At 39.3% G+C, this 23,795-nt stretch overlaps 1 protein-coding gene across 6 annotated transcripts in view; it reads right to left on the reverse strand.

Annotated features, from left to right (window-relative positions):
- Nucleotides 1-23,795, reverse strand: part of Bmal2 (basic helix-loop-helix ARNT like 2) — a 74,267-nt gene that overhangs the window by 38,702 nt on the left and 11,770 nt on the right. For 4 of the 6 annotated variants that reach the window (XM_078015017.1, XM_078015016.1, XM_078015021.1 and 1 more), the window contains exons 2-3: nucleotides 9,492-9,642; nucleotides 6,965-7,066 (exon numbers count right to left, since the gene is read on the reverse strand). In XM_078015017.1, the coding sequence (XP_077871143.1) occupies nucleotides 6,965-7,066; nucleotides 9,492-9,642 (253 nt within the window). Of the gene's footprint in view, nucleotides 1-4,746; nucleotides 5,096-6,964; nucleotides 7,067-9,491; nucleotides 9,643-23,795 lie in introns of those variants that run through there. The other 2 variants (XM_078015018.1, XM_078015022.1) reach the window with 2 other exon arrangements.

A 23,795-nucleotide genomic window follows, 5' to 3' on the forward strand; every position in this document is an offset into this window, starting at 1 on the left:
AAAAAATGTAATTTTTCCAGATTGCCAGGGGTTGGGGGAAGTGGGAAGGGCACTGACGGAGACTGCCAATGCTGAATTGCCACCACCCAGCCACTCTCCCTTAGCAACGCCATTCTGGAGACAAAATAGGTACTTTGGGGGTGAACTGGATGGAATTCAAATTTCATTTACACAAAATTTAGTTATTTATTCCTTCTTTGATCTAATCATGAGCAACTTTTAGATTAAGATTTTCTGATTTAGGGCTGGGGATGTGGCTCAAGTGGTAGCACTCTCATCTGCTGCGTGGGGCACTAGGTTTGATCCTCAACACCACATAAAAATGAAATAAAGATATTGTGTCCACCTAAAAAATAAATATTAAAAATTTTTAATAAATATTAAAAAAAAGATTTTCTGATTTAAAGACTGTCACGGCTGGGGCTGGGGTTGTGGCCCAGCAGTTGAGCACTTACTTCGCACATGCGGGACCCTGGGTTTGATCCTCAGCACATTAAAAATAAATAAATAAAGGTATTGTGTCCATCTACAACTAAAAGAATTTTTTTTTTTAAAAAAAAGAATGTCATAGCTATTCTCTTGTGAAAATGATCCCCGGTTTCTCCCAGAAGTACCCATCAGCATGGGCAGCATCAGAGGCCCAGAGGGAGATGAGTGCAAGGTGGGCACAAGCTGGGCCACCGTGGAGAGCAACGAACAGCGATGGCGGGAGCTGGGAAACTCTGAGGGAGGCGAAATTACCAGTTTTGAATATGGTAGTTTACTTGAAGGAGCTGCACCTGAAAATATTTCTGGGGGGTTTATTAAGGAAAGGTATACTTATCAAGAGGTTGGTTCTTTTACTGATAATTTATCAGCCCTCAATTCTAAGTAAAGCAATGGCTACTTAGAACTATGCAAGTGTTTTGTAGAATCGACTCAGAAGACAGAATAAATACAGAAAATGCAAAAGTCAGATCCGGACACTTTTGCCAGATGTCGAAAACAATTCTGTTATTGTTTAAAGAGTATGTGAAGCTGGGCACAGTGCCACACACCTATAATCCCAGCATTTTAGGAGGCTGAGTATGGAGGATGGCAAGTTCAAAACCAGCCTCAGCAACTTGGCAGGGCCCTAAGCAACTCAGAGAGACCCTATCTCAAAATCAAATATAAAAAAGGCCTGAGGATCTGGTTCAATCCAGGGTACCTAAAAAAAAAAAAAAAAGAATATGTGGAAATGAATGACAAAGGATTTATGATGAAGGATTTCTAACATCAGATGCTTCTCAAATGCAGTTTTGATTTGTTCAAAGCATGAATCTGTTGTTCTCCAATATTTAAAGAACTAATCATTGTTTTTAATAAACAGCTACTCCAAGAGAAATTTAAAAGCACAAAAGTCAAAATGTTATTCATGTAGATAGAAAGGTAACAGGTCACTGATAACGTTGCTCTCAGAGCATAGCAAGTGAGGCAAACCTGAAACTCATGAATAAATTCTAACTTTACATTGTTTTTAGTTTAGCTAAATGGTGTGTGTGTGTGTGTGTGTGTGTGTGTGTGTGTGTGTGTGTGTGTGTGTGTGTGTGACCTTTTCCACCTACCATGTACCATCTTACAACTCAATGTACCTGAAGGACTTCATTTTTACTTGTTGCTCACCATCTTCCATTCTACAAAGAACAGGATGAAATGTCAAACTACATGAAATATCTCTCCTATAATTCTTTTTTGTTTAGTTCTTGATGGACCTTTATTTTTATGTACTTATATATGGTGCTGAGACTCTAACCCAATGCCTCACACATGTGAGGTAAGTGCTCTACCACCGAGCTACAACCCGAGCCCCAGCTCTCCTATAATTCTTGAGAAAGAAATGTGAGATAAAGATGATCATCTCATTCCTATGAAACCTTTAGCTATAAGTGCTACCTTGAACATGTAAGAATCCAAAATGAGGATTATGTTACATGATCTGCTTTCCTACCAAAGCTGCTAGGCAATGCCATCCCCATCAGGGAAACCAAACTGATGTTGATGAACAATGAACAATAATTGATGTGCTATTTGGGAAAGAATAAAACTTCCATAGAAATAGGACTGGGGATGCAGCTCAGTGGCAGAGCACTAGCCTACATGACCAAGTGCTTTGGGTTCCACCTCAGCACTGAAAAAAAAAAAAATACAGTATTTTTTGGCAAAACAATTGATGGCTTAACCAAAAACTTTATGATAGCTGTACTAAAACAGCCCAAAAATGCATTAAAAATGTCATACCTTCAATCAAAAATAACTTTTTTGTCTAATAATCCATCTGGATAGTAAGAAATACTATGAAAAAGGGAAACTCTGATTACTTGTAATATTAACTGTGCTAATTTTCACATTAGCACAGTCCCTGGCATCAGAAATGTACTCACCAGTGCATCAACAAGTGACATACATTGATGGTGATTCTCAACAGTAAAAAATTATTCAGGCTAAGCAGTTTGTAAAAATATGTATAAAAACATAGACTTTCCAGCGAGGTATAGTGCCTATAATTCCAGCAGCTCAGTCAGGAAGCTGTCAGGAAGCTGAGGCAGGAGGACCACAAGTTCAAAGCCAGCCTCAGAAAGTTAGTGAGGCCCCAAGCAACTCAGCAAAACCCTGTCTCTAAATAAATTGGGAGAAAAAAAAAGAGCTGGGGATGTGGCACAGTGGCTAAGTGCCCCTGGGCTCAATCCCTAGTACAAAAAATAAAAACAAATAAATATATTTATATGCACACACACACACACACACTTCCAAATGTATTATTTTGCTTTTCTTATCTTCTTCCAATCTATTTCCTAAACATGTAGAGACACATATGAAACCAGCTCTGATTATTTAACTTAGCCACAGTCTATGTGTGTGTGTGTGGTGAAGTTGTACAGATATTTCTGGGTATTCTGCAGATAGAATAAGCAAAATTCAGGTCACAGTGTATAACTTTTTAAATCTTGTCTTTTTTCACTTTATAAAATGAATATTTTCCTAGAGTTTTAAATATTCTTAGGGAACATGATTCAAAATAATTAATAGTGGCCCACTGATTAGCTATACCATAATTTACTTAATCATTTTCTAGTGTTGGATATAATCAATATTCTAATATTTTCAACATTATAAATGATATGGCTAATAATATTATGGTGAGTACATCTTAATTATTCTCCTAAAATAAATTCCTAGAAGTAGAATTTATAGAGAGCTGTTTGAATGTTTCTGATTCACCTTAGACAACCTCCCCTCTTGAAAGATTTAACAATGATCATTTTCCAGGCTTTGAAAAAAGTCTGGCCTATCTCTGAACTATTTTATTTACTTGAACTCTTTTATTTGAATTTTAATCTTTTTCTTCTTACAATGCTCTTTATAGGAAATTTAATCACATTTAAGAAGAGATGCTTATGAATATTCCAAATAAAAAGTATCACTAAAGGGCTGGGCCTGGGGCTCAGAGGTAGACTTGCCTTGCACGTGTGAGGCCCAGGTTTAATCCCCAGTATTGAAAAAAAAAAAAAAAAGACGGTTAAGAAGCTTATTCAAGTGGTACTTCTCCTACTCACTTTTAAATAAAGAACCGTTTTTAAAACACATTTTCACCTGTTACTTGATTCTCACAACACAGTGCAGTTATCACTATCCCCATTTTACAGATGAAGGAATCAAGGCTGAAGCTGTAGTTGCTACAAGGCCCTGCAACTACAAGCAGCCAAGTGAAGTTCACTGTGAAGTCCCTTCCAGGATACTTGCCATTTCTCTCAACGCTGTCAGTCTGCACTGTGGTTGCTACACATAAAAGTCAAACAGCTTCTCTGAAGCCAAAGAGAGGGTCAGATGAAGTCAGCTTCCTTCCCTGTTTCTTTTATTCATTTATTAAATGAATAAAACAGAAAGTAATTATACAGGTGAATGATCTTCTTCCTAATGGTCTGGAATTAATATACATATATAGAACTTCAATTTCAAAAGGTAAACTTCAGCTTTTTAGAGTCGTGCTTTTGCTTTGATTATCAGGGTTTTAGCAAATGAACCCACCGAGTGAACTCATCTCCTTAGCAAAATTCAAATATACTCTAATCATGAAATCCAAATATACTTTTATCTAATGGTCTCTGGCAGAACAGGACAAAGACAAGAGCCGGAACGATCCATTTGTTTGCAGCACAAACTAGATAATTAGTGAGTTTGCTATCTGTGTATTTTTTCATGCTGGCATTGGGTCTACAGTCATAATTTTTCACAAATGTCTTTTAATAAGCTTTCTGTTAGTAATGACATTCTCACTACTTGAATGCATTTTCTTGGCATCTTAACAATAGTAATGCAATTATTTTAAAACACAGTTGCAAGGACTCCTTGAAAACTACTTTCACTGCATTTTGAATAAAATGTAGGCATTCTACCAAAACAAATGAAATCAGAAGCAATCTCAAAATATGCTCCAGATTTGCCACTTTTCCTGTGTCCCTCTTCTTCAGATGTGCTTCTTTGGCTCCTGCAACTCCACCTGCACTAAGAACCACACCTCTTCATGTTTGGGGTATGCTCTTTTCCTCCCTTCACTGTCTTTAGGGGTACATCCTCAGCCCACTGCTCTTCCACTCCACACACTTCTCCCAGAGATGTGACCCATGCCTGACACTTCATTATTTCTTGTACAATATTGATGTCTGAATCTAATCTCCAAGTCCAGCCTCACCCCTGAGTTCCAGATCTTCATGGCTAACTGCTTACCTGAAGGTTCTATGAATACTCCATTCTCAGTGTGTTCAGAACTGAACTCCTTTCCCCTCCGTCTTGGTAAATGAAAATCCCACTTTCCATCCAGGAGCTCAAATCAGAAAGCATGGATACTTTTCATATTCCCTCTCGCCAAGCAACAGCCACAAGGCCTCAGAGATTCAGTCTTGCAAATATGCCTCAGTCCCTTCCTTCAATGTCTTTCTTCTCCAGGGCCACTCTCTTAGACTAATGTTCAGAAAACCTAATTCGCAGCAAAAGCTTCTTCTTGACCTGTTTTCTCTGCCTGCTCGTTTTCCTCCTTCCACCCCAACCTCCATGCTATTCCCGAGTGATTCTTTGAGAATGTAAGTCTGTACACTTCACACCTACTGGGATGCCTATAATAAAAAAAAAATGAAAATACTAAGTATCAATGAGGATGTGAAGATATTGGAATACTTGTACACTGCTGGTGGGGATGCAAAATTATACAGCCACTGTGGAAAATGGCTTAGCAGTTCCTTAAAAACGAAACAAGTATACAAATGGAACCACCCTATGACCCAACACCTCAGTCCCAGGTGTAGACCCCAAAGAACAGAAAGCAGGGACTCAAATTGGCACTTTTGTCCATGGCAGCACTGTTTACAAGAGCCCCCAAGTGGAAATAACCCAGTGTCCCTGAACAGATGAATGGATAAATGTGTTAGTACATACATACGATGGATTATCATCCAGCTCTATAGAGAATGAAATTCTGACATAAGTGACAACCTGGGCAAACCCTGATGACATTACACTAAGTAAAATTAGCCAGACATCCAAGGACAGATATCACTTAATTTCAGGTGTGTGAAATACCTAAAAACAGGTCAATTTATAAAGCCGGAAAGCTGGACCTGGGAGGAAGGGAGGGACAGGGACTTGCTGTTAGTTGGTTCAGTTTCTGTTTGAGGTGATGAAAAAGTTTGGGGACTGAACAGTGGTTGATGGTTCACAACACTGTGACTGTAACTCATGCCGATGAAAAATTTTGTGATACACAAAAAAGTAGGGTGGGGGTTGGGAAGGGCAGAGGCAAGCAATTTAAAAAAAAAAAAACAAAACGTAAATCTGATCCAGTTTGTCTCATGCTTAGAACTCTTCAGTCTCCTAAGAATTTCGCCTTCAAGGTAACTTTGAGGTTCTTGAGTTCAGCAGCCCTTCCTGACCTCATGCCTGTTCATCCCCCAAATCTCATCGCTCACCCATCTGTGTGCACCCTCTGCTCCACTCTGAAAACCACCTGTTTCTGCTCATCCAGATGCTACTTCATGCCTTGCACTTCTGCACTGTTGTTCCTTCTACCTAAAATGCCTTCTCCACTCCTGCTCTGTAGGCTCATTTCTACTCTTCATTTAAAACAGCTTCTCAAACTTCTCCAGGAGGCTGTCCTCACTCCTGATCCCAATCTGCCTTAAAAGGCCAGCTTTCTCTGTCGCCACACACCCCAGGTGCCTATTACAACAGCTTTCTCTGTCGCCACACACCCCAGGTGCCTATTACAACAGTTAGGATGAATAGCATGATTAGCACCTTCCCAGCTTACCAAAGTTCCCTGTGTCTGACCCATTTTTCTCCCCTCTCTACTGGGTGTCATAGCAGGTTCTCAATAAACACTTAATGACTACATTCCACAGAATCTTCATCAGAGATCCTTCTAAAAGTCTCAGCTCTCCATTCAAAACCAACAGTGCCACAGAAAGACTGATCATTCTCATACATTCTTCTTTTCTAAATAATATTAAACACCCCTCGGCCTAGGGCTATGACTCAGTGTTACAGCACTTGTCTAGCATGCATGAGGCCCTGGATTTAGATCCCAGCACAACTAAAAAATAAAATAAATGAAACAAACAAACAAAAAAACTGAACACTCTGAGGCTACATAAATAAAATCAACCTCATCTCTACTGACTGGCTTCCCCAAATCTCTGGAAAAAGTCCAGAGACTCATTTCCCGAGTCTCTGGAAAAGATACTGTATAATCAGCATTTTATAAAATCCGTAAAGTACTTTGAAGTCCATCACTTCCTTAGAGGGCACAGAAAATGGTGGGATAAAAGAAGGTCTATAGCAGAATAGAGAAGCTGTGGGACAGAGAGCCCATCAGGGAGACGTACATCTACACTGTCACCACACAGCCTCTTAGGAAGGGAGGGAATATGTCAAACCATAGTCCAGGACTTACCTGCTGCCACTGGGTGCTGATATTTCTATCTTTGTTGAAAGAAGATAGGTAAAGGGGTTCTGAGAAAGCTTTTCCACCACTTTTTCTGTCATGATTTCTGACCTGGAAGGAAGGAGGCCTTGGGTCACCCCCTACCCAGATGTACCAGGAAACAGCATGATTGCTACAGGTCACCCGACCCCATCCAGGAGCAGAGAGATAGGAGGCCAGGCACAGTGAAGAAATGCCCCACTCAGAATCAGACTTTCTAATCCATGTGTAATGTTCTCCTCATGGTTAAGTACTGTGATAAAGAAGGCAAGGACCACCAGGAATCCCAGTGGCTTGGGAGGCTGAGGCAAAAGGATCGCAAGTTCAAAGTCAGCCTCAGCAACTTAGCAAGGCTGTAAGCAACCTAGTGAGACCCTGTCTCAAAATAAAAAATAAAAAGGACTGGAGATGTGGCTCAGTGGTTAAGCGCCCCTGAGTTCAATCCCTGGCATCAAAAAAAAAAGGACATATATTTAGCTGTGACCATAAACATTAAGTGAATTCACCTTGTGCTGACATTTCTGAATCCTAGGTTCTTCATTTTCTAAAATGTGGGCAGTTAAGTAAATAATCTTTACTGTTGGCTGCTGCCAAAAAAAAAAAAAAATTCAATCTGGCAGTAATTTGCATGTTTGTGATCTTTCCTCTGGGACCAATTCTATTTTCCTATGTACCCCCCAAAACCTCCACATGGCCCCTAGGTGGCAGGAAACACTGGTACCTCTGGTACTCAGGGTTCCCACTTCAACTGAGGTGATCAACAACAGTAGTGCTTGTGATCCTAAAGATGAAGGGAAGAGATAAAAAAAAAAAAAAAAGACTAAGTCACTTTTAGCTCAGATGAGTGGGGACCATCAACTGACTGAGAATGAAAAACAGCCAGCAGCTTTAGACAAACTGTCACTTGGTCCACTGCCGCTTCCTGAGCATCGCCTTAATGGAAGAGGCTAAGAGAACAGACAACCAAAATCAGTAGAAGATCTTCCAATCGTTTATACATGGCTTGGGAGGTGCCTTGGTCCTTATATTTGAATCATACTCATTCTTCTGTCTTGAGAATCACAGCTAAATTATGAAGCATAATGGGAAGAACTACATCAAAAAAAGCTGGGATGCTGCATTATGTCCTCATCTTTGTCCCAACTCAGAAATTGTCCCCTTCACTTACGGTGGGGACCTATCATCAACTTTCACACCAACGTAAGTGCTAGCCTAGGATGAGTTGCAAACTTTATTGTGCTTTAATCTAAGATGAATTGCTACTTTTATTTTGTTCTAATGTTTCCATCACATAGATGTAGCTTTAGAGAAGTCACTAGAGAATATTTCAGGGGGCTGGGGATGTGGCTGGGGCTGGGGATGTGGCTCAAGCGGTAGCGCGCTCGCCTGGCACGCGTGCGGCCCGGGTTCGATCCTCAGCACCACATACCAACAAAGACGTTGTGTCTGCCGAGAACTAAAAAATAAATATTAAAAATTCTCTCTCTCCTCTCTCATTCTCTCTTTAAAAAAAAAAAGATGTTGTGTCTGCCGAGAACTAAATATGTGTGTATATATATATATATATATATATATATATATATATTTATTTGTTTATTTATTTATTTATTTCAGGCTATAAGCCCTAGTAGATGACAAAAATAAACAAGGACACAGTAAGTATTCTCAGCATTCACCTTCCTATCCACATGACTTAACTAATATGGAAACAAGAGTTTTATCTGATTAAATTGACCACAGATAACCAAGGATTCATTGGTTATAATGTAAATGATGAGTAAGGTAGTAAATGGTATTTATTATTTTAAGCCAAATATGTAAGAAGATGTTCTCCTCATGGTTAGTATTTCAATAAAGAAGGCTAGTATCTAGCTGCGACCATAAACATTAAGCAAATTCACCTCATGTACCTACATATCTTTTAGGCTCTGTTGATCCTCCTACGTATCTAATAATCATCAGAGTTGATGGAGAAGTTCCATTTCACTCAATGTCACGTAGTAGTTGGGTGGATAATCATGTTGCCATGTATTTTATTTCTTGACATAATCTTCCCAGTTTTTATGCCAACTTTTTTTTTTTTTCAAAAAACGAGGGAGCAATCATTATGTGAAACTTTAAAAATATGGTGCCCGGGCTGGGGCTATAGCTCTGTGGCAGAGTGCTTGCTTTGCACATATGAGGCACTGGGTTCGATCCTCAGCACCACATAAAAGTGAACAAATAAAATAGAGGCATGCTGTTCATCTACCATAAAATGTTTTAAAAAATGGTGCCCGTATTACTTAACAATCATTTATTACTAAACTGTCCTTATTGCAAGATTAGGATGCATGAAATACTTATGACTAAATATATATATATATATATATATTAACGCAGTGGTGACAATTATGCAGTGAAATACAGTATCTAGAAATAGTAATTTAAATAGCAATCTTATCCTCTTTTCCCTAGAGTCAAAGATTTCATGGGGTTAGAGCAAAAATCCACTTACTGGGAGGGGTCCGAATCGCTTCCTTTGCGTTTTCTTGGAAATTCCATCATGTGTGAGCTGAAGGGCCCAACCACTGCTGGTTTCACCCCTGGGCTCACGTGACTGGAAACTACAGGAGCAATGCCCTGGTTTTCCTCCAGCAGCACTTTACCTACAAGACACAAAGCACAATAAAACAGGTATTTTATTTATTTTTTTAAATGTATATATTTTAGTTGTAGGTGGACATAATACCTATATTTTATCTTTATATAGTACCGAGGAGCAAACCCAGTGCCTCATACATGCTAGGCAAGCTCTGTACCCTTGAGCCACAACCTCAGCCCCAAGAAGCATATTTTAAACACTGATTTGCACTTTTGTATATCACTGTTTCTCACAATGTAAATAACTTTTCTGTCTTGATGTTTCAAAAATATCAGCTAAGTACAGCATAAGAAAGACTCAATAGGCACATTCAAACATTAGTTGGAAACATATTTATTCATCCATATTTTTAAGTTACTTTTCCCTATCTAATTGTAAAGGAAATTTGAGTATTGTAGAAAATACGAAAAACACAAAAAAAAAGTAGAAGGAAAGAGGAAACCGAAATTTTACCAATTAATGTTACTATTTTTTTTTATTTTTAACTGATACATAAAAATAAAAATTATACATATTCATGGGGTACCAACCAATGCTTGAGATATTTCCTTTTAGAATTTTTTCTATAGTTGTCATTAAAGTAACTGAGATCAAAGTACAGCCTTGTTATTTACATATTATTGTAACATAACTTTCCAGTGTTATTACAAATTCATGATAAATTATTTTAAATTATGTGCCAGCTCATAGTTACTTAACCACTCTCCTATTGTTAGAATCTGTTTGCTTTCACTTATTTATTTTACCACAGATAATACATATTTCGGTACATAAAGCGTTTTACCTACTTCTGGTTATTTCTTTGGCTAGTATATCAGAAACGAGTTAATAAGGTCAAGTGATGTATTTTTCAACCCCGAATTGCCAAATATGATAGTAAAATCATTTTTTGTTTCCAGTGTGCCTTATTCAGTATTTTACAAAATCTAAAAATCAGAATTAATACACCAGAAATAACTAGTAGATCAAACATGGGCCTCCTTAAAGATTCTATTTTTTATATTAAAATGGATATAACAAGTTTAAACTCATTTGTACCTAACAAAATAGACTAAAAAATAAGAAATATTTATGGGAAAATATAGTAAATCTCAAAAATTGTGCGGATCTTTTTTTTAAAAAAATTTTTTTAGTTGTAGTTGGACATAATACCTTTTTATGTGTTTTTATTTTTAGGTGGTGCTGAGGATCAAACCCAGCTCCTCGCACGTGCTAGGTGAGTGCTCTACCGCGGAGCCACACCTCAGCCCCTCAAATTTGTGAGATTCTTAACACATCTCTAAAAATAGCTGATAAACTAAGCATTTAAAAAAAAAAGGATTTAGAAGGTGTGAAGCACACGATGGACAAGAATGATATAATAAACACATGAACCTCGGAGCTTCAAAATCTAGTGTTGCTTGTTTTAGGACACCCTGGGGGCATTATAAAAATTGGAAATATGTGGGACCAAAATGCTCATGTCTCAAGAATTTCAAATAATTGCTATCATACATAAAATGTTTTCTGACTACCATGTAATCACACTAGAAACCAGTAATGCAAAGATAACCAGAAAATCCCTATGTTTTTGGAAAATTAGAAATATACAAAACTCACAGCACAAGAATTTATTTTTTCTTTTCTTTTTAAAAAATTTCTTTAAAATTATAGGTAGACATAATACCTTTATTTTATTAATTTATTTTTATGTGGTGCTGAGGATCAAACCTAATGCCTTGCATGTGCTAGGTGAGTGCTTTACTACTGAGCCACAACCCCAGCCCCATTTTTTCTTTCTTTATTTATCTTTTGGGGTACCGGGGATTGAGCCACTGGGATTATAGGCATAAAGTTACAAAATATTTGGAACTAAATAATTTAAAATTATTATACATTAAAATGTGTGGAAATGCAAAAGTATTATAGGAAAATTTTAACCTTAAGTGTTTTAAAAAGAAGAAAGATCGAAATTTCATGACCTACTATTTTAAGAAATTAGAAAAAGAGGTGAAATAAATTCATAGAATTAGAAGAAAAGTGATCATAATAATTAAGACCAGGAATAATGAAACAAAATAAACATATAAGAATGCAGATTTTAGTCTAGTGCATGCCTGTAATCTCATCAGCTCCTGAGGCTGAGACAGGAGTATCACAAGTTCAAAGGCAGCCTGAGCAAAAGCAAGGAGCTAAGCAACTCAGTGAGACCCTTTTTGCAGAGAGGCCTGAGGCTATAGCTCAGCAGTAGAGCTACTTGCCCGACATGCATAATAGCCCTGGATTTGATCCCCAGCACCACAAAAACACAAAATAATAATTTTTAAAAATCCAAATAAGTGAGTCAGACATGCTGGCACCTGCCCATAATCCCAGCTACTCCAGAGGCCTAAGGCAAAAGGATCCATGTTTGAAGTCAGCCTTAGCAAAACTCTTTCTCAAAATAAAAAATAAAAAGGGCTGAGGATGTAGCTCAGTGGTAAAGTGCCCGAGTTCAACCCCCAGTACAAAAAACCCAAAATACAAAAATCTACCCAAATAAACAGAAAGACATACCAAGTTTATGGAAATTAATGAATAGCTACTCAATCTCAATAGTAATAAGGAAGATCCAAAGTAAATGACACCAATACCCTAACACATGATGGCTACAATGCAGAAATCTGATGATACAAAGTTGCAGAGGATTCAGAGCAATAGAACACTCTGCTCTGCTGGTGGGCATGTCATCTGTTACAACTACTCTGGAAACTATTTCTTTGCATTAACTGATAGATCTGAACATGTGCATAGAGTGAGTGTTCCAATCTCAGGTATATGGGAAGACTCTTAATAAAATTTTTTTTTGTGGGGGGTAGATATTGAGCCCAGGGGTGCTTAACCACTAAGCCATATTCCATCCCTTTTTATATTTTATTTTGAGACAAGTTCTTGTTAAGTTGCATAGGATCTTGCTAAATTGCTGAGGTTGGCCTTGAACTTTTGATCTTTCTGCCTCAGCCTCCTAAATCACTAGGATTATAGGTATGTGTTATCATGCCCAGAAGGACTCCTAATGTTTTCTAGGAGACATGAACAACAAATGGTTAACCATAACATAGTTTAAAAAAAAAAAGACAACCCAAGAAAACTGGAAAATATTTAAATTTCCACTAACAGAATGGAAAAATTGTCTATTCACTGAATAGAGTGCTAACAGCAGTAAAAATGAAGTACAGTCATACTCATTAACCAGAGACTGAACTGCAAAAAACACAATGCTGAGTAAAAATGTCACAGCCCCAAACACATAGCACCTTTAAAAATTTTTACATAAAGTCCAAAACAAGTAAAGCAAATCAATGTTTTTAAAAGGTTCTTATGTAAATTGCTACCCTACACTGAGAAGCAGGGGCATGGTTTACCTGAGTGGGAACAGCAGTTCTCTGGGTGAGCAGAGGGAGGCGCTGTCAGCAAAGGACATGCTGTACTTCCAAAGAACTCACATTCTACTCCTTTCACAGGTGACTTTTTTTTTTTTTTTAATTCTTTAACCTACACATAAAGTTTTTACCATCCTCTGCAAGTATGGCAGATCCAGGGAGAAACATTTTACCAACGATGCTTCTCACTTGCGGGGGGGTCAACTCAGGACCACTACATACCACAAGAGATTAATCATGGTTTCAACTCCTAGACTTCATTCTAATGAAGTCTAAATATTAGAACACCATCTATTTCCATGGAAAAATCAAGGGAACTTCCTATATCAAATAGTAAATCAATGGGCTGGGGCGTGGCTCCGTGGTAGAGTACTTGCCTTGCATGTATGAGGCAATGGATCCGATCCTCAGCATCACATAAAAATAAATAAAGAAAATAAAGGTATTGTGTTCATCTATAACTAAAAAAAAAAAAAAAAAAATTCTAAAAAAACCCCAGTAAATCAAAAGGAATAGTAGCTAACTTTTCACAGTTCGCCATGTTATATATAATCCCAGGCACCCCACCACCCTCCAATGCACACGCCAGCAAGCACACTTCTTTCCTTCACATAAGGTCAGAGACAGAAATAAATGAAGATATTTTTCTCATTTCAACCTTTTTTTTTTTTTTGCCTCTCGCTCTGGGAGGCATGATCTTCACATATTTCTATTCCACTTCCTTCATTAACCTTTAAAGTAAGAAATGGATTATCTTTAAGCAAGCACAATAATCTTTTCATAAAATCAAGATCTGAAGCTCCGAGGGTCTTTATTTTCATGTCCCTTACTGGGGAGCGGGTAATGCCCCACCACTGGCCATTCTATCAGGTCTGCAGTCAGAAGTGTAGTCAAAGCAGAGGGTTCTCTGTAAACAAAAGGGAAACTTGGGCTAGTGGCACTAATTAGTTCTGGATTAAAAGGATCTGTTCTTTGGAAGCAATTCAACCTTCATGGAGTGGAAGCTGATTTTTTGGGAAGAAACATCAAGATTTCATTTTTAACCTTCTAGTTTACTTGACTTTCAGCCTCCACATACCTTTATAAAAAGATGACACCATGTGTTCAGATTTGAAATTCAGCCCTGCTTTTATATAACTCATTTGGGGGGTGTATGATTTAATATTTTGATATTGTTTTTTCCTGGCTGACTTGAGTCACTTCTCAGTGATGAATGTAATATGTGTTATTTAACATCCGACAAAATAATCCAGAATTGAGGTTGAACAAAGACACTGTGTCTTTTACAGAGGAAGTCTGTGAATTTAACCTGAGATTAGCATTAAATTTCACTTCATTCTATGTGTTCTGGTGATAGTAAGTACTCTCATTTTTTTTTTTTTTTTTTGTTGTTGTTGTTCTTTTTTGGTACCAGGGATTGAACCCAGGGGCTCTTAACCACTGATCCATATCCCCCCATCCTTTTTAAAATATTTTATCTAGATACAGGGTCTTGCTGAGTTGCTTGAGGTTCTTGCTAAATTGCTGGGGCTTTGAACTCTCACTCCTCCTGCCCCAGCCTCCCAAACTGCTGGGATTATAGGCATGTGCCACCAGGCCCCCGAACCCACCCACAGTATTTTAAAGGCTGACATTTAGCATCAACTCAAGTGTGAAAACAATCAGTGGGAAATGAATGAGCAGTAGGGAGTCAGAATCAGGGGACACCAAGCAGCCACTGGGTTTAGGTTCCAGGTTACCTAGGGGATCAAGTTCAGCATGATATTGTGCTCAAAGGAGAATAAATATACACACTTGCACACACACTTCAAACAGGCGCCATAGCAGGATAGGAGAAATACATTTTTCATAACCTTAAAACCTTTTTCTCATTACCTACTTTCATTGCCAGTAGGACTGCTACACATTAAAACTGATATAAATTATCATTATCTTGTACATAATTTTTTATTTAAATGATTTGTTCTGTGTAATCATGTAAATAATTTCCTTAAAAAATGAATGTGGTTTTCTCTTCTTAATTTCTATGAGTCCATGCCCAGAACATCTTTTCAGTTTGTTCAACCAACTATCCTTTTAGTACTGGCTATTTTGGATAAGCCACTTAACATATTCAAACCTATTTCTTTAAGATGGAGGCAATTTGCTGCCAATTGCTTGTTTGGGGAGTCATATAAAAAAATGTATTTGAAATCCAAAGATTTAGTGATGCTAACTACTTAAGTAGTAGCCCAGCAAAAAGGAGTTGACGTTACTGTTAAGCCACTGTAAGTGCCCAGGGTGTTGGTCAGGAAAATGCACTGAGTGAAATGTCTTTGCTTTTTATTTTGAAAGAATTTCAGGCTAGCAAAAAAAGTGCAAAGAATCCCCGTATATCTACCCTTCAATCAGATTCCCCAAATGGTAATATCTCACTAAACCCAGTATAATGATCAATATCAGGAAATTATCACTGATATAGTACTATTATCTTCAAATTTTGCCGTTTGTCCTACTAATGTCCTTTTTCTGATCCAGGATCTAATCCAGGATCACATTATGCACTTAAAGTGTCTGTTTTCTGTCCTCAATGTCCTTTCATCTGTAACAAATCTTCAGTTTTCCTTTGACTTTCTCAAAATTTTGAAAGGTAGAGGGCAGTTACTTTGCAGAATGTCCTCTAGTTTAAGTTTGCCTGATAATCCCTCACAATTAAATTCAGATTATGCGTGTTCATCAAGAACATCACAGATGTTCTCCTCAGAGCAAAATCCTCCACTTTTAAATTCCATTGCTCCTTGTACTTTTAATTGCTTTGTTAAGATCCTGCTCATCAGAATTCCAAATGGTGCTCAGCTCGTGGAATCAACAGAGGCGGCAGAGGAAAGATTAATGAGCTCTTTGATAAGGTTATGAGCTCCAACCCTGGGAAGTGTTTGAGGGCCATGTCATCTTTTTGTCCCCAATCTCAGCACAGTGCCTGACACATAGTGAGTGTTCAGAGTTTGGTAAAAGAATGAGTTACACTCACTTCATTATCCCTGGCATCCAAAGGAGGATCTGAAAGATGTGAGACCAGAACTTCCAGTTTCACTTGGCTTCCTGGGCTGCTGAGGCCACAGTTGCTCAAGTCCACAGTAAGGAACACGGAAGTCCCTACTGTACCTACTTCACAAACAAGCAGGCCCACTTCCTACCATGACTTCAATTTTGGAAAAATGATACTTATCACCTGCTGGGAAAAGGGATCTGGAAGTCTAGAGCTTTCTAGAACGACAAGTAGTAACTGCTCTGTAGGTTTGTATTAATGTGCTAAAAATGCTGTTCCTCATCACTGACACACTATTTTAAAGTGCTCAATAATTTGCCCGATAGAAATAAAGTGCTAATTGGCATCGTTCAAGAAAAATGTCATCAATACATAATACTAAGTATGAGTTATAAAAGATACTTTTGCTTAGCAGAGATTTAAAATATTATTTCACAGTATTCATTGAGAGATAAATACTCCAGCTGGGCATGGTGGCACACACCTGTAATCCTAGCAGCTTGGGAGGCTGAGACAAGAGGATCATGAGTTCAAAGCCAGCCTCAGCAAAAAGCAAGGTGCTAAGCAACTCAGTGAGACCTTGTCTCTAAATAAAATTTAAAAAGGGCTGGGGATGTGGCTCAGCAGTGTCCCTGAGTTCAATCCCTAGTATCCCTCCCAAAAGAGGGAGGGAGAAAGGGAGGGAGGGGGGAGAGAGAGAGAGAGAGAGAGAGAGAGAGAGAGAGAGAGAGAGAGAGAGAGAGAGACTGACTCTCTAATGTATCTAATGTAGGTAGCCCAATATATCTTAAAAGGTTAATATTGCACACTTACCCTCAAGAAGTTTCTGATGCTATACACACATGTGTTGTGTAGGTGCACAGACATATACACCAAACACAGAATGAACTCAAATCTAGATAAAGATACAAACTTATGTTGCAGGAATGCAGAGAGAAGGGCACTCGATTTTGTTTGGTGGGTGGGAATAACATTTAAAAGCAATTTTTGGATAGGTATGCTAGGCTTAGAGAACACTAGGGAGAGGAGGCAGCAAATGTATTCAGTAAAATCCTATGTATGCCATGATTTAAAATGACATTTATGGTGAGTTTCATAAATACAGAAAATGCTTAGTGACAAAGCAGAATGAAAGACACACAAAGGAAAAATAAGAAACAAAGATAATGAATGTGCAGGGGGAAGCCACATGTATTCACACACTTCTACACGCACATAGAAATCTTTTTAGGCACTTCATCTGGGTGGCCAAAGGATTTTTCTCTTTCCTACTTTTCCATATTCTTCCAAAATTTTGCAAGTAGCATGTCTTAAGAAAAAAAAATTATATGGGTTATTGAAGAATAGCACAAAGATCACCATCACTGAACATAGTGTAAAATGTACTGGGAAATATAGCCGGAAAAGTAAATTGTACTTGTTCATGGAGAGCCATGATGTTATGTGAAGAGTCTGATCATTATTTCCAGGTAGCAGGAGTTAATGTATAGTCCCCCAGGTGACATGTACTCACCCAGGACGGCATGTCAGCCCCATTCATTTCTGGGTCAACCCTCACCAAGGCAGGGGGAAAATCTGCAGATCAGTCCAGGAATTAGTCTTCCTAACAAAAGCCACAGCTTTCATCTTAAGGTACTCCTCCTTTGCCTACCTGGAGGGACTGGCCCCTCCCCTGGATTCTTGCTTATTTCTGTAATAAAGATCAAACTCAGAGCTGTACTCTGAACCTTCTCCAGCTTGGTTGGGAAAACGTGGCTTTGCTGCTAGTCCTGGACAGGGAAGGCCCTAAACCCTTCCAGACCTCAGGTTCCCAGGCACATCTCGGATGTAATACTGCAAGGTCAGAGGAGGATCTCCCTCTCCCACCTAGACTATAGGGAGGAAATTGGATTCTCTTGACTTTAGCCTCCAAAGGAGCAAGATGTCTAAACTGGAAATCCTTGGGATGGTTCATTCATTAAATTGTTTTATGAGAGGAAGGTTCAGATGTGAGAAAAGTGGAAGTCTTTGAGACAACATAGAACCATCTCAGACTTTACAAACTAAAATGTATTTAGGTTTATTTTTCTCTCTCACTTTTTTATTTTAAAACTGTTGATTTCTGTGAGTTCCAAATAATAAAGGGAGAACCATACACTCCTCGATTCCAGGGACGCAGAGCTTTGCTGGAGTATGACTTTGCTATGGTCTCCAACGGCTGAAGAACCAAAGCACAGAAAACATATGCTTTTGCTTACCCAAGTCCAGTCCACTGCCCAGGAAAGCTGTGGAAGTTCAAGAGGACAAAGGAATAAGTGATGTCTGTAACATCACAGTAAAATGGGGCATCCTAGAGTACAGACCAGGGCAGGAGAGTGCGAGACACCAGAGGAGCTGGCAGGAGAGCTGGCAGGGGGACAGCATGCCCAGTGACAAGATGGGTGGGAACAGATTAGACGTGAGCGGGAGAGTCACACGAAGCCGTGGTCAGTAGGGAGAAGTTCAGATTGGGGATTTGGAGGCGAAGCATTTCCAGCTGACTCGAGGGTCTATGAGAGAGGGCTGTCTGCCGTAGGGTGAGGATGGAGAGTGTTGGGAAAGGGAAGGCAGACCAGGGCTGCCCAGGGTGACACCGGGGGTGGGGAAGAAAGGGCAATGACGCCGCAAATATGAAGCAGCAGCATCCTGGAGGTCCCTGGATGATGAGAACAAGAATGGAAGAAGGATGCAATAAACACAGAAAAGCTAAATGAAGACAACCAAATGGCAGTGGGAATGGCAACGGACTCAGTCAATACCAACGTTCTGAATCCTGCAACAGAGTGGCTGGCTTCCACAGCACGTGGTGGTCAATTTCCTCAAATCTGGGCTGCTCACATTATACCTGAGAACCACTAGATTCAAAAAGTAGCGATCAAATGGATTAATACTGATAATTTGTTGTACTGGCAAAGGGAGGGAGGGGCTGAGAGGAGTGGCGCCCTCACAATTTCATACTCCTTTGGTAGGAGTGGAAATTAGAATAACTTTTCCAGAATGCAATATGGAAAACCGTTACCCAGGGACAGAACATGCTGCCTTTTAATCCAGAAATGCCATTTCTTTAAATTTACCCTAAAATTTAAAGATGTACAGAAAGATTTTTCTACATAGAGAAATTCATGAGAACATTTCAAGTTAAACCTGAAAACAAAGGAACCGTTAAAAAATTAGGATACAATCCTGTGATGGATGACTATGGAACCTTCAAATGTTTCAAACCACTTATGAAATTGGGTTATACAAAATGTATGATCCTTGCTCATAAAGTGCATCAATGGAAAATACAAGGTACAACAGACCTCCCCCTCATATGTGGCTTCCTTTCTGTAGTTTCAGTTACCCACGGTCAACTAAGGTCCCAAAATATTAATATTTGAGGCTAGGGTTGTGGCTCAGTGGTAGAGCACTCATCTCATGCGTGAGGCATTGGGTTCGATCCTCATCACTACATAAAAACGAATAAATAAAATGAAGGTGTTGTGTCCATCTACAACTAAAAGAAAATTTTTAAATATTAATATTTGCCTGGAGTCTTTCAAGAGAGAGACCGCATTCAAAAAAAAATTTTATTACACTATATTGTCAAAAATGTTCTGTTTTATTATCATTGTTAACCTCTTACAATGCCTGATTTATATGTTAAACTTTACCATAGATATGTATAGATGAGAAAAGAAACAGCATGCATAGGGTCCAGTGTTACCCATGGTTTGGGGCATATATCAGGAGTCCTGGATGAAGTTTCCCCCTGGAAACTTCATCCAGGGGAACCACTGCACTGTAGGGCCAACAGATGGGGATATAACTGGCACTGAAAAGGTAGGTTGTTACAGTTCCTGAGAGAAGGGGCATGCTTAGCCACCAAGGGGACCACAAGGGAAAGCACTGGGGTTGGGCAGAGGGACAGGGAGAACTGTGGGCGACAGCCTTAACTGTGGCTTCTGCAGGGAGGGGCGTGGCAGCAAGTTCAGGACTGGCTGGTCCGAATACCTTTAGCAAGTTCTGGGGCAGAGGAGCTGTGTCTAGTTGTCTGTCCCCGGGATGATTTAGGGCAGATGGACAGCCGCCCAAACTGTGAGCTGGGTTGGGTTGTGGGCTCTGGATTGATTGCTTTTTATTTGAAAAGTGCTCTCAAGGACGAGTTGTTTACAATCTCTAGGAACTGGCTCACCCTGGAAGGAGCTGTCCCTCCAAGGTCAGCAAGGCCCAGAGGTCGAAGCAGCAGTATGGAAAAGAAAAGACCTGGTGAATACACTTAATTTTTTTTCTTAATTTACCCTTTTTTTCTATAACTAACACATATCACTTTTTTTAATCCAGAAAAAATGAATACATCAATAAAAAAAATTGGTGTTATTCACAATCTTGGACATGTCATTGAACGGACAAATTTATACCACTATTCAGGAAGCTAGGTATGCAGTCCTTCTGTTGTTTTCTTAAACCCAAGGAACAAATACGGATTGCTGATGCCATGAACTTTGTGTTGCTAAAGATATGAGCATGCTGTGTGCCACTCCCACGGAACAGCTTCATGTTTTTCTGAGCAGAAGGGACAGGGAGTTACTCATGAAATAACAAGGGCTTGGACTGACTTTGTCCTGACCTGTGTATGACAGAGGGATCGGTATGGCAAAATATTTGAAGGACTTAAGGAAAAATCTTCCCCGCCTACTAAAGATTCCCTTCGTAAAGGAAGGGTAACACCCGACTCTGGAACACAGCAGCCTCGCGGCACCATTGGCAATCATTGGCAAATACCGGATCATGGATTGACAACAGCAGTGGATGCTGTGTTCAGCACTCTGGAAAGAGTCTATAGGTCTGTTGGGGAGTCAGGGAACAGCCCATCATCTGCCAAAGGCATCTGCTTTTGTTATGGCAAATGACCAAGTAGACTCTAACAACTTGCCCAGATTCCTGAGGATTCTTCCAAAGAAAGAACTTCCTGATGGCATGCACTTCATAAAATATCCACCAGTCAGTGGTAGGAAAGTGAGAGACACTAGTTCAAGCTCAGGCCCCTGCTGCAATGAGAACACTGTTCCATACCCCACACAGATAGCTCAGCCCTCAGCAGACCAGGGGACCGAATGGCAATAAGGAGGCACCTGTTGAAAGGAGCATTTTCATCCACTCACTTGCTAATTCATTGTGTGGCTCTTGATAAGTCATTTCCTGATCTGTGTAATAGAACCTATGATGAATTTCAGAGATCCTTACAGACCTTTCACATGCAAAGCATGAGATAAAAATATCTGTAAAAATTTTAAATGAGATAGATACTGAATCCATGAAATTTTGTTGAGCATGTGTTAGGCAGTAAATTCATCCCTTATTTGAATTGAGTATAGTGGGCTTATAGCCAGGTATGAGATCCAGACACCAAGGAGCAACTCCACCCTCGTATAAACCATCAGACTGAAGGATGTTGTCAAGGATGACCGAGGTGTGAGTCAAACCAAGGGGGAGGCCTGCTTTGGAGTTAGATTAGATCAGAACAATAGTGCCAGATAATTCTGATTTCCGAAGAAAGTCCACATATAAATAGTAAAATATAAATTTTACCTACCCTTTTTAAGCAAGGCAACATGAGACAAATCAATAATCATTATTATTTCATTATTTCATTCCATTGCTTAAAATCCAACTGTGGCTCCTATGAGTTTATGACACAAAATATAAGGACACAGTATGGCCTGTCCGCTAGCCTCACCCCATGCCCAGGTGACAGTGAAGCATGCTACATAAGACTCCCCAGTCGTCTGCCGCCCCCACCCATGGACTTGCTTCTCTGAGCATGTTTATCCCTCACCTGAAATGCCCTCTTCCAAAATCAGGTTAGCACAGGCTTACCTGTCAGGCAGATGAGATGTTATCTCCTACTAGAAGCTCTCTGACCACTGTCCCCAAAACTTGCCACCCTATTGGGGCCCCTTCTAAATATTACAGTGCTTTGTAATCAATGCCACCACTGAGCTCAATTCACTTCTCTGTAATCCTCTTCACTAACCCCTTCCCCAGGCACAGCTCCTAGAGGGCAGGAACTGTGTTTGTAGTCTCAGTTAACACAACCCCTCACACATCACCCTCAATGCATAACTGAGGAAACGGTGGATTCTTCAGTAGCTGGTGTCAGGTCAATCCCTTCACTATTTCAGATGTTAGATCTCTATATTTCCCTATTAACTAAGAAAAAAAAGTGAAATAATAAGCTAAATATAAGGAAACTAAAGCATAATAGCATATGAAAAAAAATCAAATCAGTGAATATTTACATAATCTTTAAGCAAGGGTAATAGCATATGAAAAAAATCAAATCAATGAATATTTACATAATCTTTAAGTAAGGTATTTTGAAGTCCAATGCCAAAGGTAAAAAGTATAAAAGAAATGGCTACATTAAAAAAAAAATTAGCTCGGTGGTAGAGGGTTTGCCTGGCACACATAGAGCCCTGGGTTTGATGACCAGAATCACAAAACATAAATAAACAAAATTTTTAAAATGTTTAAAGTTTAAATTTGTGTCTATTTTAATGCCAAAACTAAGACAGAGTTAAAAGAAAAAAAATGAAAAGTTTCCCCATGTCTCTTTGCAGTCCATCTCTCTCAACCCTCTACCCCAGGCGAACACCGACCTGCTTTGTTTATTTAAATATTCGCATTTTCTAGATTTTACATAAATAAAATATTAAAGTCATATGCCTTCGAGTCTGGCTTTGTTCCCTTGGTATAATGATTTTGAGATTTCTTCATGTTGTGTGTATCAGCAGGTTGTTCCTTTTATTACCAAGTCATTTTCCACCAGGTGAGCTTATCCTATTTTTTTAATCCATTTAATTCATTTATTGATGACTAATTTTTGGCTATTGTAAAGATGGCTGCTACAGATATCAATGCATGTCTTTGGGGGTAAGTGTTTCCATTTATCTTGGGTTAACATCTGGGAGAGTAAGGGTTATGAGGTAAGTATATATACTTTTTGGAAAGCGACCCCAGGGTGCCCATGAGGTCCTATGCTGTTCCCTACAGTGGTGACAGCCCCAGGGGTCCCCATCCTCACCAAAACCTGCTTCATGTATTCATTTGAATGAATGGTGCTGTGTTACCTCCTCATCTGTGTAAATTGAAGACAGTCCAGTTATTTGAAAAGTTTGCTTCTTGGAGGGCCAAAATATTTCTCTGTAATTTCTACCCATCAACCCTATGTCTGAGAAGCTGAATAAGCTTTCAGCTCAGTTCCGAGAGTTTGCTTACCTACTGTTGTGCAAGGCATGGGTTATGAGCTAGAGAAGATGTGAATGCAACATAGCATTTGCTCTCAAAGAACTCGGTAGGACACATACAAAAACCTCCCGCCACACAGCAGGATGAAAAGTGTCACCGGGAGCCTGGATTGCAATGCTTCACAAAGGCTCCATGACGGAGGTGGCATCTGAGAGAAGCTGTATGGGGCAGAATTCCTCACACTTGTGTTGACCAGCAGGACACCTGCACACTTGTCTCACATTCTTCTTTCTCCTAAACCAAACCATGCGGCTCTTCCAAACATAACTCACAGGAGGCCACATCACCAGCCGGCCTGCTCTCTTCCAGACATACTGTGGATGGAAATCTTTTGATATACGGCACCACTGGAAAACAGCAGCCAGGACTGTGTGCTCCAGAGCGGAGGGGAGAAACTGATTCATCGTGCCTGAGCATTAT

The sequence above is a fragment of the Ictidomys tridecemlineatus genome, chromosome 6 (genome assembly GCF_052094955.1).
Source record: "Ictidomys tridecemlineatus isolate mIctTri1 chromosome 6, mIctTri1.hap1, whole genome shotgun sequence".
NCBI classification, from domain to species: Eukaryota; Metazoa; Chordata; class Mammalia; order Rodentia; family Sciuridae; genus Ictidomys; species Ictidomys tridecemlineatus.